General features: G+C 40.4%; 1 protein-coding gene across 1 annotated transcript in view; it reads left to right on the forward strand.

Annotated features, from left to right (window-relative positions):
• The window catches only part of LOC143773255 (vitelline membrane outer layer protein 1 homolog), a 31,499-nt gene extending 14,323 nt beyond the window's left edge, over positions 1-17,176 (forward strand). The window contains exons 2-4 of the mRNA XM_077260747.1: positions 3,424-3,624; positions 12,308-12,420; positions 13,538-17,176. Of these exons, the coding sequence (XP_077116862.1) occupies positions 3,472-3,624; positions 12,308-12,420; positions 13,538-13,835 (564 nt within the window). The 5' untranslated portion in view covers positions 3,424-3,471 and the 3' untranslated portion in view covers positions 13,836-17,176. The remainder of the gene's footprint in view (positions 1-3,423; positions 3,625-12,307; positions 12,421-13,537) is intronic.
• The last annotated feature ends 1,457 nt before the right edge of the window (positions 17,177-18,633 follow it).

Below are 18,633 nucleotides of genomic sequence, written 5' to 3' on the forward strand. Positions count from 1 at the left end.
AAAAATCTTGGACTCCCGTGTTTCCAGACGGAAACTCCAGTATCTGGTCAAATGGAAGGGATACGGTCAGGAGGATAATTCTTGGGTGACTGCCTCTGATGTTCATGCCTCCGATCTGGTCCGTGCCTTTCATAGGGCTCATCCTGATCGCCCTGGTGGTTCTGGTGAGGGTTCGGTGCCCCCTCCTTGAGGGGGGGTACTGTTGTGAAATTGGATTTTGGGCTCCCCCGGTGGCCACTGGTGGAATTGAACTTGTGTGCATCATCCCCTCTGTTCACCTGTTCCCATCAGGATGTGGGAGTCGCTATTTAACCTTGCTCCTCTGTCACTTCCATGCCGGTCAACATTGTAATCAGAAGCCTTTCTGTGCATGTTCCTGCTACCAGACAACTTCCAGCTAAGTCGGACTTTTGTCCTTGTTTGTTTTTTGCATTTTGTTCCAGTTCACAGCTGCAGTTTCGTTTCTGTGTCTGGAAAGCTCTTGTGATCTGAAATTGCCACTCTGATGTTATGAGTTAATACTGGAGTCTTAAAGTAATTTCAGGATGGTGTATTGATAGGGTTTTCAGCTGACCATGAAAGTACCCTTTCTGTCTTCCTGCTATCTAGTAAGCGGACCTCGATTTTGCTAAACCTATTTTCATACTACGTTTGTCATTTTCATCTTAAATCACCGCCAATATATGTGGGGGCCTCTGTCTGCCTTTCGGGGAAATTTCTCTAGAGGTGAGCCAGGACTATATTTTCCTCTGCCAGGATTAGTTAGTCCTCCGGCCGGCGCTGGGCGTCTAGGGATAAAACGCAGGCTACGCTACCCGGCTACTGTTAGTTGTGCGGCAGGTTTAGTTCATGGTCAGTTTAAGTTTCCATCCTTCCAAGAGCTAGTTCCTATGTATGCTGGGCTATGTTCTCTTGCCATTGAGAACCATAACAATGGCCCCTTTGTACAAGAATATAACTACTATAATACTGCCAATATGTACAAGAATATAACTACTATAATACTGCTCCTATGTACAAGAATATAACTGCTATAATACTGCTCCTATGTACAAGAATATAACAACTATAATACTGCTCCTATGTACAAGAATATAACTACTATAATACTGCTCCTATGTACAAGAATATAACTACTATAATACTGCCCCTATGTACAAGAATATAACTACTATAATACTGCTCCTATGTACAAGAATATTACTACTATAATACTGCCCTCTATGTACAAGAATGTATCTACTATAATACTGCCTCTATGTACAAGAATATAACTACTATAATACTGCTCCTATGTACAAGAATATAACTACTATAATACAGCCCCCATGTATAAGAATATAACTACTATAATACTGCCTCCTATGTACAAGAATATAACTACTATAATACTACCCCTATGTACAAGAATATAACTACTATAATACTGCCCTCTAAGTACAAGAATATAGCTACTATAATATGGCCCCTTTGTACAAGAATATAACTACTATAATATGGCCCCTTTGTACAAGAATATAACTACTATAATACTGCCAATATGTACAAGAATATAACTACTATAAAACTGCTCCTATGTACAAGAATATAACTGCTATAATACTGCTCCTATGTACAAGAATATAACTACTATAATACTGCTCCTATGTACAAGAATATAACTACTATAATACTGCCCCTATGTACAAGAATATAACTACTATAATACTGCTCCTATGTACAAGAATATAACTACTATAATACAGCCCCCATGTATAAGAATATAACTACTATAATACTGCCTCCTATGTACAAGAATATAACTACTATAATACTACCCCTATGTACAAGAATATAACTACTATAATACTGCTCCTATGTACAAGAATATAACTACTATAATACAGCCCCCATGTATAAGAATATAACTACTATAATACTGCCTCCTATGTACAAGAATATAACTACTATAATACTACCCCTATGTACAAGAATATAACTACTATAATACTGCCCTCTAAGTACAAGAATATAGCTACTATAATATGGCCCCTTTGTACAAGAATATAACTACTATAATATGGCCCCTTTGTACAAGAATATAACTACTATAATACTGCCAATATGTACAAGAATATAACTACTATAAAACTGCTCCTATGTACAAGAATATAACTGCTATAATACTGCTCCTATGTACAAGAATATAACTACTATAATACTGCTCCTATGTACAAGAATATAACTGCTATAATACTGCTCCTATGTACAAGAATATAACTACTATAATACTGCTCCTATGTACAAGAATATAACTACTCTAATACTGCCCCTATGTACAAGAATATAACTACTATAATACTGCTCCATGTGCATTTTGTTAGACAAACCTGAGAACCAAATCAATAAAGGATTAATGAAAGCACCACCAAAAAAAGAGGCATTAAGGCTTTGATGGAAATATGTGGCAATAAAATGTTGGCAGGTATACTGTACATTGGGTACAACTAGGGCCGATTTTACATGTCCTCCTGGTCCTTTTACGGTTCTCCCAAGAACTCCTTCTCTCCTCCACTCATGTTCGCTCCTCACCCAATCGCCTCCAAGACTTTTCCCGAATATCCGCCATCCTCTGGAATTCTGTGCCCCAACACATCCGGTTATCCACCACATTTGGATCCTTCAAAAGAAACCTGAAAACCCATCTCTTCAAAGAAGCTTACAGCCTGTAATGACCACACGGCCACCTCAACACCATCGGAGCTACCGCAACCCCCGACCTACTGTCTCCTTCCCCATAATCCTGTAGAATGTAAGCCCGCAAGGGCAGGGTCCTCGCCCCTCTGTATCAGTCTGTCATTGTTAGTCTTGTTTACTGTAAGTGATATTTGTATTTTAATGTAACCCCTTCTCATGTACAGCACCATGGAATTAATGGTGCTATATACTGTAAATAAATAATAATAATAATAATAATAATAATAACAATGTCTGACATTCAAAGCCTGAGTACAGAAAGCGATGTTGGGATCGGCCATCATTCTCCTAACTCGAAACCAACAGAGGCAAAACGGATGTTGGCTGTGTGAAAACAACCTAAAGTTGCTGTACCCACCTTCAGATGCCCCATAACAGCGGCATAGGCTGCAACTATGATTTTGTGTTTAAAAGAAAAAGTTGTTGGGATCCATATAATAATGTTCCAATCTATTGCTTGAAGCAGTAATTCATACACCTTTGTATATATCTAAACCGAATAATTATCCAACATGTTTTACCACTGAGAACCTTTGGTCACTGTGACCCAGGGCCGGACTGACCCATTGATAATGTTGTTTAATATCGTAAATCACGCAGCTCAGCCCGAGCTAATTATTATCCATCACCAAGGAGATGGCTCTTCACTAAATACAATTCTTGGTTCTCCCTTCGCTATAAATATAGGGGGTGTATAAATACCAGTCACCTTCCATCTATCGTCCTCGAGGCAAGATGCTGTCCAAGGTCCTGGTCCTTCTGCTGATCGTGCAGACCAGTCAGGTCTTATCTAATGTCATCTCGGTCAGTAATGGGGCACAGTGGGGAAGATGGGGAGAATGGGCCAAATGTCCCAACGGGTCGGTGGCGAAAGGCTTCAGTTTGAAGGTAAGTTTTAGATTATAAATAGAGATGAGGGAACCCATTGAACTTAAGACTCGTGACAAATTTATGGGATGATAATAAACTTGCATACAATTTCGCAATCTCCCATTTTATTTAATAGTCACAGTTTACTTAGGTGTTTTGAGGTGTTGTATATGACACCATGTCTCCTCTTCTTCATTTGTGCCTCACATCTAGAACATCCCAAATTCTTCTCTTAGGTGAAAACTAAAACTCTTGAAAACACATCTTGTCTACTACCAGGTCCACTTGGTTTGCCTTCAACTAACGAGACTGTCTGTTCTACTTATCTACAAATGCTTCTCAAGCTTCCAAACGCTCCACCTCTGATCTTTTATGGATGTCCTTTCTTCTTCCTTATTCATGACATCTCCTCTCTATAGCTGCCCTATTCTCTGTCATCTTCTGCGTTACCTAATTAGATTTCTCTATGGGGGAGGCAGTTATAAGACTACATCTATCTACACCCCTAAGATCTTAACCTTTTTGACCAAATCTCATGATCTCAATAAGCTATTGTTCTTCTGAGAGATGGGTTTCAGTCAGCATACCTTGCGTTATTTATGGGAGAGTGAGGTGTTTAGTGGTGACGTGACATTCTATCTCTTCTTCCTTTATGTCTCACATTTAGAACATCTCCACTTTTTCTCTCTGGAAAAAATGAATCTCTAGAAACACATCTTATCTACTACCAGATCCTTGTAATTTGTCTTCAACTTAACGAGCCTGTCCCTTCTAACATGACCCTATTCACAAAGGCTCCTCAAGCTTCCATGTGTTCCACCTCTGATCTTCTATGGACATCCTTTCATCTTCTCTATGTATGACAACTTTTTGCTGCAGCTGCCCTTACCCTATGTAATCTTCTGCCTTACCTAATTAGACTTCTCCATGGGGGAGTCAATTATAAGAATCTATCCATCCACCGCCTTAAGACAGCAACCTTTCTGACCAAATGCCATAAACTCAATACACTGATGTTCTTCTGATGTCTTGGTTTTAATCTCCTTAACCTTATGTTATGTATGTGAGAGTGAAGAAGTAGGTTACTTCCCCTCTCAGCTCATAACAATATTATTTACTAATTTACATGTATGATTGATGTCTCATTAAATATTTATATTGCAGAGTATGGATTAATTAAAAGGGTAGAAACATTTATTTTCTAAAAACCATATTAGTTTTTCAAAACTTAATTGATAGAATAATATATGGAGGAGAGAAATGTGGTTAATGTGTCTTGGTGCCTTAATCTCAGTGGCCTGACAACTCAGATGCTTGTAGTCACTTAAAGGGGTTGTCCTTATCTATAATATTGATGACTGATCCTCAGGATAGGCCATCTCATCAATATTAAATCGGTGGCTGTCTGACTCCCCAAACCCCACCAATCCACTGTTTTCAGGGCTTATAGCTGTTGGAGGTACACGGCTTACAGAGCCAGGACACCACAGCACAATGTATAGTGGCCATTTATGGCTCTTTCAGCTCTGCCTCTTTTGAAGTGAATGTCATTTGCGCTTCAGTACCCTGGAATGCCCACTATAGAGTGTCCGGAGCTGTGGTGTTCTGGCCCCGAACCTATTTATTTATAGTGACAGTGGAAACTGGTAACAGTCGATCATGGGGGTACTGCTTGTTGGACCTCCACCAATCTAGTACTGATGAGATGACTTATACAAAGTCTAGGTCATAAATATTGTTAATATAGACAGGGCTACCATCTGGGTATTACTGCCCAGGGCTCCATCTCTTCCGCTCACAGCGGTAGGATTTTGGCAGTTCAGTAACTGAACGTGCGTCCTTAGACGCATGTTCAGTTAAAATCTAAAAATCTATATTGTTGTACGGGGAGGCTTCCAGCATGGCAACAGTTATCTCCCCACTCCCCAGTCATCATTTGCTTTCTCCACCCCCACTCCCAATTCGTCATTTGCTCTCCTCACCCCTCACTCTCAATTTATCATTTGTTTCTCCTCAATACTAACTCATCATTTGCTCTCCCCCAAACCCCAATTTGTCATTTGCTCTCCTCCCACACTCCAAATTCATCATTTCCTCTCCCCCCACTCCAAATTTGTCAGTTGCTGTCCCCAAAGACCTTTTAAATAATTCTATTAAAAAAAGTTTTATATACTTACCTCTCATACGATCCCCTGCAGCTCTACTTCTGGACTGGCATCCTGGCGCTCTTACTTGATGGAGCATACGCGATGCTGTCATCGCATTCGCGCCATCACCAGCACATCACAGAGGAGACGGAGGGACTCCCTTAAAGCTGAATGGACGTTCTGGGAGCCATAAGAGCTCCAAACCTCCCAGTGCCGAGATATACCGTACATCGCTGGTGACAGCAGGCTGACACATGATACCCTGGGGTCCAGTGAGCAGAAACACAAGAGGGGGACCCAGAACTGCTCTTTACTTCTGTTCACTGGGCCCCATACAACAGTAAGGGCAGTAATGCAGGCCCTGGGTACACTGACACTATATACAGAGCTCCTGTGTGTAAAGTCACTGGTGATCCCTGTATTACTTGTACACTGACACTATACACTGTATACTATATACAGATCACCTGTGTGTAATGTCACCAGTCATCCCTTTATTACCTGTACAATATATACAGAACTCCTGTGTATAATGTCACCGGTGATCCCTGTATTACCTGTACACTGACACTGTATACAAAGCTCCTATGTATAATGTCATGAGTGATCACTGTATTACATGTACACTATATACAGAGCTCTTGTGTATAATGTCACTGGTGATAACTGTATTACCTGTACACTATATACTATATACAGAGTTCCTGTGTATAATGTCAGTGGTGATCCCTGTATTACCTGTACACTATATACAGAGCTCTTGTGCATAATGTCACCAGTGATCACTGTATTACCTGTACACTATACAATATATACAGAGCTCTTGTGTATGTCAGTGGTGATCCCTGTATTACCTGTACACTGACACTATATAAAGTGTTCCTGTGTATAATGTCACTGGTGATCACTGTATTACCTGTACACTATATACAGAGCTCTTGTGCATAATGTCACTAGTGATCACTGTATTACCTGTACACTATACAATATATACAGAGCTCGTGTATGTCAGTGGTGATCCCTGTATTACCTGTACACTGACAATATATAAAGAGCTCCTGTGTATATCACTGGTGATCACTGTATTATCTATACACTGACACTATATACAGAGCTATTGTGTATAATGTCACCAGTGGTCACTCTATTACCTATGCACTATATACAGAGCTCTTGTGTATAATGTCACTGGTCATCACTGTATTACCTGTACACTATACACTATTTACAGAGATCCTGTGTATGACACTGGGTATCCCTGTATTAACTGTACACTGACACTATATACAGAGCTCCTGTGTATAATGTCACTGCTGATCACTGTATTACCTGTACACTATATACAGAGCTTTTGTGTATAATGTCAATGGTGATCACTGTATTATCTGTACACTGACACTATATACAGAGCTATTGTGTATAATGTCACTGGTGCTCACTGTATTACCTCAACACTATATACTGTATACAGAGCTTCTGTGTATAATATCACTGGTGATCACTGTATTACCTGTACACTATACACTATATACAGAGCTCTTGTGTATAACTTCACTGGTGATCACTGTATTACCTGTACACTATATACTATATACAGAGCTCCTGTGTATAATGTCAACAGTGGTCACTGTATTATCTATACACTGCCACTATGTACAAAGCTCCTGTGTATAATGTCACTCGTGATTACTGTATTACCTTTACATTAACACTATATACAGAGCTCCTGTGCATAATGTCACTAGTGAACCCTGTATTGCCTGTATGCTATACACTATACACAGAGCTCCTGTGTATAATGTCACTAGTGATCCCTGTATTACCTGTACACTATACACTATTTACAGAGATCCTGTGTATGACACTGGGTATCCCTGTATTAACTGTACACTGACACTATATACAGAGCTCCTGTGTATAATGTCACTGCTGATCACTGTATTACCTGTACACTATATACAGAGCTTTTGTGTATAATGTCAATGGTGATCACTGTATTATCTGTACACTGACACTATATACAGAGCTATTGTGTATAATGTCACTGGTGCTCACTGTATTACCTCAACACTATATACTGTATACAGAGCTTCTGTGTATAATATCACTGGTGATCACTGTATTACCTGTACACTATACACTATATACAGAGCTCTTGTGTATAACTTCACTGGTGATCACTGTATTACCTGTACACTATATACTATATACAGAGCTCCTGTGTATAATGTCAACAGTGGTCACTGTATTATCTATACACTGCCACTATGTACAAAGCTCCTGTGTATAATGTCACTCGTGATTACTGTATTACCTTTACATTAACACTATATACAGAGCTCCTGTGCATAATGTCACTAGTGAACCCTGTATTGCCTGTATGCTATACACTATACACAGAGCTCCTGTGTATAATGTCACTAGTGATCCCTGTATTACCTGTACACTATACACTATTTACAGAGCTCCTCTGTATAATGTCACTGGTGATGATTGTATTACCTGTACACTATACACTATATACAAAGCTCCTGTGTATAATGTCACCGGTGATCACTGTATTACCTTTACATCAACACTATATACAGAGCTCCTGTGCATAATGTCACTAGTGATCACTGTATTACCTGTACGCTATACACTATACACAGAGCTCCTGTGTATAATGTCACTAGTGATCCCTGTATTACCTGTACACTATACACTATTTACAGAGCTCCTCTGCATAATGTCACTGGTGATGATTGTATTACCTGTACACTATACACTATATACAAAGCTCCTGTGTATGTCACCAGTGATCACTGTATTACCAGTACACTGACACTATATACAGAGCTCTTGTGTATGTCACTAGTGATCACTGTATTACCTGTACACTGACAATATACACTGTATACTATGTACAGAGCTTCTTTGTATAATGTGACCTGTGGTCCCTGTATTACCTGTACAATGACACTATATATAGAGCTCCTATGTATAATGTCACCAGTGATCACAGTATTACCTGTACACTATATGCTATATATAGAACACCTGTGTATAATGTCACCGGTGATCACATTATTACCTGTATGCGGACACTATATACTGTATACTACGTACAGAGCTCCTGTGTATACTTACATTAACACTATATACAGAGCTCCTGTGCATAATGTCACCAGTAATCCCTGTATTGCCTGTATGCTATACACTATACACAGAGCTCCTGTGTATAATGTCACTAGTGATCCCTGTATTACCTGTACACTATACACTATTTACAGAGCTCCTCTGCATAATGTCACTGGTGATGATTGTATTACCTGTACACTATACACTATATACAAAGCTCCTGTGTATGTCACCAGTGATCACTGTATTACCAGTACACTGACACTATATACAGAGCTCTTGTGTATGTCACTAGTGATCACTGTATTACCTGTACACTGACAATATACACTGTATACTATGTACAGAGCTTCTTTGTATAATGTGACCTGTGGTCCCTGTATTACCTGTACAATGACACTATATATAGAGCTCCTATGTATAATGTCACCAGTGATCACAGTATTACCTGTACACTATATGCTATATATAGAACACCTGTGTATAATGTCACCGGTGATCACATTATTACCTGTATGCGGACACTATATACTGTATACTACGTACAGAGCTCCTGTGTATACTTACATTAACACTATATACAGAGCTCCTGTGCATAATGTCACCAGTAATCCCTGTATTGCCTGTATGCTATACACTATACACAGAGCTCCTGTGTATAATGTCACTAGTGATCCCTGTATTACCTGTACACTATACACTATTTACAGAGCTCCTCTGCATAATGTCACTGGTGATGATTGTATTACCTGTACACTATACACTATATACAAAGCTCCTGTGTATGTCACCAGTGATCACTGTATTACCAGTACACTGACACTATATACAGAGCTCTTGTGTATGTCACTAGTGATCACTGTATTACCTGTACACTGACACTATACACTGTATACTATGTACAGAGCTTCTGTGTATAATGTGACCGGTGGTCCCTGTATTACCTGTACAATGATACTATATATAGAGCTCCTGTGTATAATGTCACCGGTGATCACAGTATTACCTGTACACTATATATAGAACACCTGTGTATAATGTCACCGGTGATCACATTTTTACCTGTATGCGGACACTATATACTGTATACTACGTACAGAGCTCCTGTGTATACTTGAAGTGATGGTAATATTCGTATTGGTTTTTTTTCATTATTCATCAGTATTGTAGTATTCGGTCACTATGTGGGGGTAATATGTGGTCCTGCCATGGTGTAGCAGCTTTTTCTCTTATATGTGGTATTATTCTGTCACTATGTGGTGGTGATATGTGGTCTGTCATGGTGTGGCGGTATTTATTTTTTGTATGTGGTATAATTCGGTCACTGTGGTGGTGATATATGGTGTGGCGATATTTGTCTCTTGAAAAAAAAAAGAATTAGGCACCAGTTGTTGGAATCAAGCAATGTTCTCTGGTTCACACCTGTGATGAGGGAGCAGCCGCCATCTTGGATATGGGGCATAATGCTGGCCTCCTATCAGAGATTAACCTGACTCCATTTTGTCCGAGGTACATGATCATAAAAAATATCCTCATAGCCCTGAAGAAATTGCGCATCTGACAGTGCAACTCCCGGGTCAGTGAGAGTTCTGGAACCTGAGATATAGAGATCAGCCTCCCACAGCAATCGAATGGGTCCAGGTTTGATCCCTGTACGACTGGCAGAACAAACCTCATGCGCTGGTACCGCCCATGTACTGATCCGATCATCCTGAGAGAAGTTATTCCATTTATTAGGTATTGGGAATAGATTCTGCAGGGAAGCTGAAGGCTGGAGATTGTTAGCCCACCCAGGTACAGGTGGGAGGGACACAGAAGGATTAAGAGCTGAGGACATATGGACAGTCAGACACAACAGAAGAAGATGATGATGATGATGATGAAATAAGGAACAGGGCATATGCCAGCCAGAGGGGAGCAAGCACATGCTTTTTGGGGGCTGTCCGGCAACTATAAGTCTTGTACCTGTGAAACGCAGAGCTCCCTAGCTTCCACAAGTGACCTTCAACCTGGTAAATTGACCTCCAGCTTTATACCACTAAGCCTTGCACTATTATTGTTATATTTTACTCTGACTGTAACTATTGGTATATTTTTACTGTATATTTCTTGTAATTATCTAGTGCGCCCTTTAAGGCAATTAAACCATAAATTAATTTTGGGCTGATCCTTTTATTCTGATTGCAAATCTTAGAATACCCAGCGTGGGTAACAGGGCAGTCTCCCCGGTGGCCATTTGCTCTAGGTGCAGTTCCCTTATTGACCTGAAAGACAAAGGGGGCGCCGGAGAGCTGGACCTGTGTAGTGACGTCACGGATTGGTGATGTGGGAGGAACCAGTTTCCTTCACAACACCTCAATACGCCTCCTTAGGATCTGTGTAGGGTGATGCATCTAGGTAAAACATAAGAAATTGATATTAATTGGAGCACTTACCCAGATCCTTCTCGATGTTCCTTTTTTTTCCATGGTGAAACGTGACATCAAATCATATCAAAGTGCAGGAAGCAGGGGAGCTATGCAGATAAGAGAGCCTGACAGACTACGGCCATTTTGCAATTCTGTTTCGTGCTTCCTTGGTGCTTCTGCAGGTCCAGTTGGACCCGTAGAAGTGATAAGCAAGCGTGAAACGTCCGTAGTCCATCAGGTTCTCTTATCTGCATAGCTCCACAGCTACCTGCATTACGCACTTTGATATGATTTGATGTCACTTTTCACCATGGAATAAAATTGCACAGGAATAAGGATCTATGTGAGTGCTCCAATTCTTTCAACTTCTTATGTTATATTTTTCCCTTGTATGTGGTATTATTTGGTCACTATGTGGTGGTAATGTATGGTCTGGTCATGGTATGACGGTATTTTTCCCTTGTATATGGTATTACTGTTCATTTAAAAAAAGTAAGTGATACATTCCCTTAAAGAAAAATAAATAAAAATATACCTAAAAAGAGTACAGGATATTTTAAATAATGTTTAATAGGTTATAGTAGAGTCTACCTTGTTGTGGTGGCGGCTTAAAAAAATCTTTTGGCCTAAACAAAAGCTGCTGGCTATACATGTGATCTGGTGTTTGATGGGAACTGATAATGTGTGATTGGTAAGGATGTGGTGCAGAACTGGAGTTTTTCCAAGAGTGGCCGATACGACTGTGGAAGGTTCGAGGGGTGGAGGCGGAGCTGGGGTGGAGCCTGGGCAGAGTCTCAAGAGGGCCTGAAAATTTTGCCAGTATTGGTTCCTGATATACCTGGTGGCAGCCCTAAGTATAAGTCATTAATATCGCTATCTTAGATAGTTACTTTAAGAAAAATTAAGTAAAAGCTAGAGATAAGAGGCTACCAGTTAGCTCTGCTGGTGCTTATAAAATTGGATAAATTATAATCCTGCTAGTTATCCCAAGTACTAAAAACTAATATTTCTAATCATTCATTTTAGGTGGACAGTCAGCATGTAAGAGGAGATGACACAGCTGTGAACGGAATCAGATTACATTGTGTTAAATGTAAACCTCCTCATGATGAGAAGACAATTACCTCAGAAGTGGCACCGTGAGTCTAAATAGCGCTCTATCACCATATCCTCTATTGATCTTCATGTTCATCCTGTTCTGAATGATCGGAATGTTTGACAGTAGAAGCTGGCCCTCACTATGATGTAGCCCACTTGTAGATGAACTTTTGCTGAAAATGAATCCGCCCCTGTGAAAAATAGGCTCACCATTGCTTAAAATGGATACTCTCCTTCTGAATATAGGCTCACCCCTGCTGAAAAAATGTATCCGCCCCTGCTGAACATAGGTTCACCCCTGCTGAAAATGGATCCGCCACTTCTGAATATAGGCTCACCCCTGCTGAAAATGGATCTGCCCCTTCTGACAATAGGCTCACCCCTGCTGAAAATGGATCCTTCCCGTCTGAACATAGGCTCACCCCTGCTGAAATAGCATCTGTTAAAGATGGATATATTTGTGTTAAAAATAGATATACTTTTGGTAAAAAATGATCAATTTCTATTTAAGCTTAGCCCCAATTGTAAATTGATCAACCCCTGCAGAAATGTCATCCACTCCTAAAAAAATAAATTCAACAGCCCTAATAAAAATGAACCCTCCCATGACAATGGATGAACCCTTACTGAATATAGATCTATACTTACTGATAATTAATCCCTCTTTCCAAACATATCCTCCCCTGATAAAAAAAAATTGATTTACACCGTCACCTTCTAATAATTATTGTTCCACTCCACCTTAAAATTATCCCTAACTGCAAATTGATCCACCACTGCTAAAAATGGAACCACCCCTGCTGAAAATTCATCCACCACTAATAAAAGAAACTGATTTTGCCCTTCTGAAAGTCAACCCCTCCTAATTGATCTTCCCATGCTGAATATAGATTCACCCCTGCTCAAAATGCATCCACCCCTGAATAATAAAAAAAAAACCAGTTGATTCAACCTTGCTAAAAAGGAGCCCCCTGCAAAAAATAGAGCTTAATTTTATTTGTCCCCTTGCTAAAAAAAATGCTTTACTATTAATTTTCCTACATCGGGAGAAATCTTGGCTTTTTGTGCTAAGTGTAATGAGGGTCTTGTTAGTGGTTGGCAGATTAAGGTACCAAAATTGTCTCCAAAATTCATGGTTTTGTGTTTTTTCTTTTACAGATGGGGAGATTGGAAGGAAACTAAATGGTGTAACTATGGGATCCTTGCAAAATTCTCTATGAGGGTAGAGCCAAATCAGGAAGATGGAGATGACACGGCCGTCAACAACCTCAAGTTTCAATGCACCGACAAGGGTCAACTGGAAGGCAGAGGGCTCTACTGGGGCGATTATGGAGGATGGAGCGAGACCTGCACAAATGGAATCTGCGGCCTCAAAACTAAAGTTCAGGGAAATGATAAAGTTCCTTGTAAAGATAATACTGCTCTCAACGATGTCCAGTTCTTGTGCTGTAGCTAAGTCGGAAAACCTGAGATGTCTGAAAATAATCAATAAAATGACTTCAGAGTAACTGAAAATGCTTCTATGAAATGTCACGTAAAGGTCCATTAGTTGGTGAACGTCTATACTGTTACTAGACTGTATCAGTCCCAGGGAAGATCTCACATCAGTCAACCCCCTAGATGCTGCGCTCAGTATCTACCACGGCATCTAGGCAGTTAGACATAATGAGGGGGCTTCTTCGGAAGTCATCCCATTTTTGCCCAAAATGAGACCATCTGCCATAGGAGGGAAATAATGCTGTATCATACTGAGTACACAAAGCATTACAGAGCACATTATCAAGTCAAATAAAGACTAAAAAAATAATTAAAGAAAGAAGAAGCATTTTCTTAAAAAGTGGCTTCATTTTGCCAAAATACTAAAAAAAATGTTATTAAAAAATATAAAAGTTATTTTTGCGAAGTCGTATGCAGCAAGACGCTGGTGCCACGAAAGAAACATTGGTGTTATAAGTGGCGCATGGTAGGGGTGGTCTCGTTACTGATTTAAAGGGAACTGTAATAAACAGTCATCAAGCAGCTTTGTACAAGGGACAGAGCCCTTTTATAATGCTCATTACCAGTTCCAGTGGCTTAATCATTGGTCAAGTGGAAGACGACAGGCCAGGACCTGACCTTGGACCGGTGATTTTCTTATCTGTTATGGCAAAATTTGCACCAATATCTTGTCCTGTATGACTTCCATCAGGAGAGGCGCAAATCAATCTGCAGGAGCCAGGACCATCGGGAGCCTTGGAAACCGCCTGGTACCAACCAGAATGCCTGACTTCTCCTTTGATAAGTCATGTTGACGCTACGTCATATGTGCGTTACGTCTGCAAACCAGAGGAGGCGCTGGCGATTCCGGCAGGGAGGAGGCGGGTCACAAGGCTCCCATTCCACAGTACAAGAATTTTTCCTTCATTTTTCAGTATATGATTTGGTGAATTAACTTGTGTCATTAAAAAAAACATCTATCCCCCAGTAAAAAATAAAAAAAAATAATATTAACAAGCCCTCAAACTGCTATGACAATAGATAAATAAGAAAAGTTATAGCAGGAATGAAATAACAAAAACTACAAATTGAAAAATGGCTGCAAAACCAGGGGAATAAAGGCTTGGTTATGAAGACTACCTCAAATCATATGCCTTACTAGGGACAGATCTGGACTAGTGACTGATGAGTGAACGTGCTCGGATAACGTCTTATTCGAGCATGCTCGGGTGTCATCCGAGCATCTGGGCGTGCTCGTATATTATGTTCGAGTCCCTGCTGCTGCATGATTTGCAGCTGTTAGCTACAGCACTTCTGGGGATTGCCTATTTGTTAAGCAATCCCCATACGTGTTTCTAATTATTTTAAAAATATAAATCTGAAAATTGTGACATGCATTTATATTAAGCCCACGTTTCACTGCAATTACTGCTTCAGTCATTTGGGATCTGTCTCTACCAGCTGTGCACATCTAGAGGCTGAAAGTTTTGCCCATTTTGTTCTTTGTAAAATAGCTCTAGCTTAGTATTAGTTTTCCACCACACATAGCACTTTGCATTTAGCCCAAAAAGTTCTACTATGCTCTCATCTGACCAGAGAACTTTCTTCCACATGCTAGTTGTGTCCCCTACTTGCCATGTGGAAGAAGGTGCTCTGGACAGATGAAACCAAAGCAGAACTTTGGTCTAAATGCAAAACGCTAGGTGAGGTGGAAAACCAGCACTGCATATCACCCTGAAAACACCATCCTCACAGTCACACATGTTGGTGGCAGCATCATGCTGTGGAGATGCTTTTCTTCAGCAGGGGCAGGGAAGCTGGTCAGAGTTGATGGGAAGATAGATGGAGCGAAATGCAGGGTAATCCTGAAGGAAAACCTGTTAGAGATTACAAAAGACTTGAGACTGGGGAGGAGGTTAATCTTCCATCAGGAAAACAACCATAAACCTCGTGCCAGAGCTACAATGGATGATTTAAAGCAGAGTATATCCATGTATGTGAATGACACAGTCACAGTCCAGGCCTAAATAGTAAATTGAGAATCTGTGACAAGACAAGTACACCGATACACCATTAGCCACTGGAGAGCAGAGGGTCCGGTCGCCCACTCAGAGCTATAAACTGTAACTTTATCGGCGTGCACAGTTACACTCTGCAGTAGAGCAGTGGGCCCCCACCCATCATTGCAAGTTCAACTGTATAGGCTACATGCCGATACAGTTGACTACATTGACCATCATTCCCCCTCTCAACATCGCATGTCACTGAAGCAGACACTGACAGTGGGCATGATGACATCATTACCTGGCCCCCGCTGTCCGGAGATGTGCAGCGCTGAGAGCAGCGGGGTAACGAGGAGAAGAAGTGAGTGTTGCATTTATTTATTTATTTTATGGGGTGCAATATAGTATAGAGTCTGCCTAAGAGGAGTGCATTATACTATAGCGTATACTTATGAGGGGTGCATTATACTATATACAGTCTGCCTATGGGGAATGCATTATATTATATAGTCTACCTATGGGGGTGCATTATGCTAAATAGAGTCTGCATATGGAGAGTGTATTATACAATATAGAGTCAGAATATAGGTTGTTCATTATACTATATAGAGTCTGCATATGGAGAGTGTATTATACAATATAGAATCAGAATATGGGTTGCTCATTATACTATATAGAGTCTGCTTGTGGGGGGCATTATTCTATATAGAGTCTGCCTATGGGAAATGCATTATACTATATAGAGTCTGCATATGAGGAATGCATTATACTATATAGAGTCTATGTGGAATGCATTATATTATATAGAGTCTGCATGTGGGTAGTGCATTACATTATATATCGTCTGCATGTGAGGAGTGCATTACTCTTTATAGAGTCTGCCTGTGGGGAGTGCATTACACTATATAGAGTCTGCATGTGGGGAGTGCATTATACTATATAGAGTCTGCCTGTGTGGAGTGCATTACACTATATAGAGTCTAACTGTGGGGAGTGCATTACACTATGTAGAGTCTGCCTGTGGGGAATGCATTTTACTATATAACAGCAGCCTACGGGGAAAGCATTATATTCACAAGATGAAAAAGAAGCAACACGGCTCTCTGAGCGGCTTCTGCCGTACTCCACGTGCGCTTACATCCACAGGATCTCCAGTTGCATCCAGGCCTGTTGAATAATCCAGATGGAACCAACACAGACCCTATACATGCTTTACCTACTATACCAGTAATGTTTTTCTGATGAAGGCCCGGATCTGAACCGAAAACGTTCAAACTTATATCTTTGTGGATGCACATTAAAGGATCTTCTTTACACCAAAATTTTTCTTGAGTACCAAGTTTTTTTTCTTATTTTTTATTATATTCACAAGAGTCTGCCTATGGGGAAAACATTATATTATACAAAGTATACCTTTGAGGAGTGCAGTATACTATATGAAGGTCTATGAGGAGTTCATTATGCTATATGGAGGCCTATGGAGAGTGCATTATACTATATGGAGGCTATCTAGGGGGCCATCATACAGTGTGGAGATTACAGTGAGGGGGCCATCATACAGTATTGGATCCATTAAACAGTTTGGGGGCTTCTAAGGAGTCAGAATACTGTGTGGGTTGTACTATACAGTGAGGGGATATCATACTGTGCATAGGGGAGCTGTAGGATATTGTGACTGTCAGAGGGCCACACAGAAGGTATTATTACTTTTTAGCATTCAATATGAAAGGGATTGGAAATCCAGTGAGGCATATGCGGTAAAATTCAGAAAAAACTTTATGAATTTTATTCATTTTTGATAATAATCAGAGAATAAGGCTGAAACACATTGGTCAGTGTGCCACTGGTGATTTCATTTCTGTTTTTGAATTTTATTCATTTTTGATAATAAAGTTTTTTGTGAATTTTACCACATATGCCTCACTGGATTTCCAATCCCTTACATATTGAATGCTGAAGATTTTGCCTTGCTCCATCATCTGTATTCCTACCAATGGTGATCTGACTTTCTTAAAATATGGGCACTGTTTTCTAGGGCACTTGCACCCGGCATTACTATTTTCTAGAGGTTTGTTTTACCATCTAGAGGCGCACAGTAACACACAGCAGGTGCAGTATAGGGTCACATACGGCAGCATGGGCTCAGTATTGCGATATCAGCAGGATGAAGAGTATGTGCAGGTTGGGGATAGTCCCATTGAGGACAGTGCTGGAAATATTAGAAGTGAAATGTATCTGTGCTGCAATCTCTGCAGCCGAGTCCTGGTTGGAGAAGTTGTCATGTCGGTCTGGGCCAGATGGAAAAGGCGGGAAAAGTGAACAATTACATCAGAAAGAACTTCCTCTGTAAGACACCATCCATAACTGTGCTATGATCTCTTATATGTTCCATAGGACTGGTTTCTACCACTGACCATATGGCGGTAATATCAATGTTGGTTGATGCATCACCCAGTTGTGATCAAGGTTACCTGTTTAGGGGCCCACTCAGAAGTTTCGCCCCCCCCTGAACCAAAACCCTAGCTACACCTCTGCGATACCCCATATGTGGTTGAAAATTACTTTGAGGCACATTGAAAGCTCATAAGTGAATAAGCACGAATTGGAGTTCAGATTTTTGTGGAATGGCTTGAGGGTGCCATGTCACATTGGCAGAGCCCCTGAGGTGCCAGAAAAGCAGAATCCCTCCATAACTGACCTAATTTTACAAACTACACCCCCAATGAATTCACCTAGGGGTGCTGTGAGCATGTTGACACCACATGTGCCTCACAG

This window comes from Ranitomeya variabilis, chromosome 5, assembly GCF_051348905.1.
Source record: "Ranitomeya variabilis isolate aRanVar5 chromosome 5, aRanVar5.hap1, whole genome shotgun sequence".
NCBI classification, from domain to species: domain Eukaryota; kingdom Metazoa; phylum Chordata; class Amphibia; order Anura; family Dendrobatidae; genus Ranitomeya; species Ranitomeya variabilis.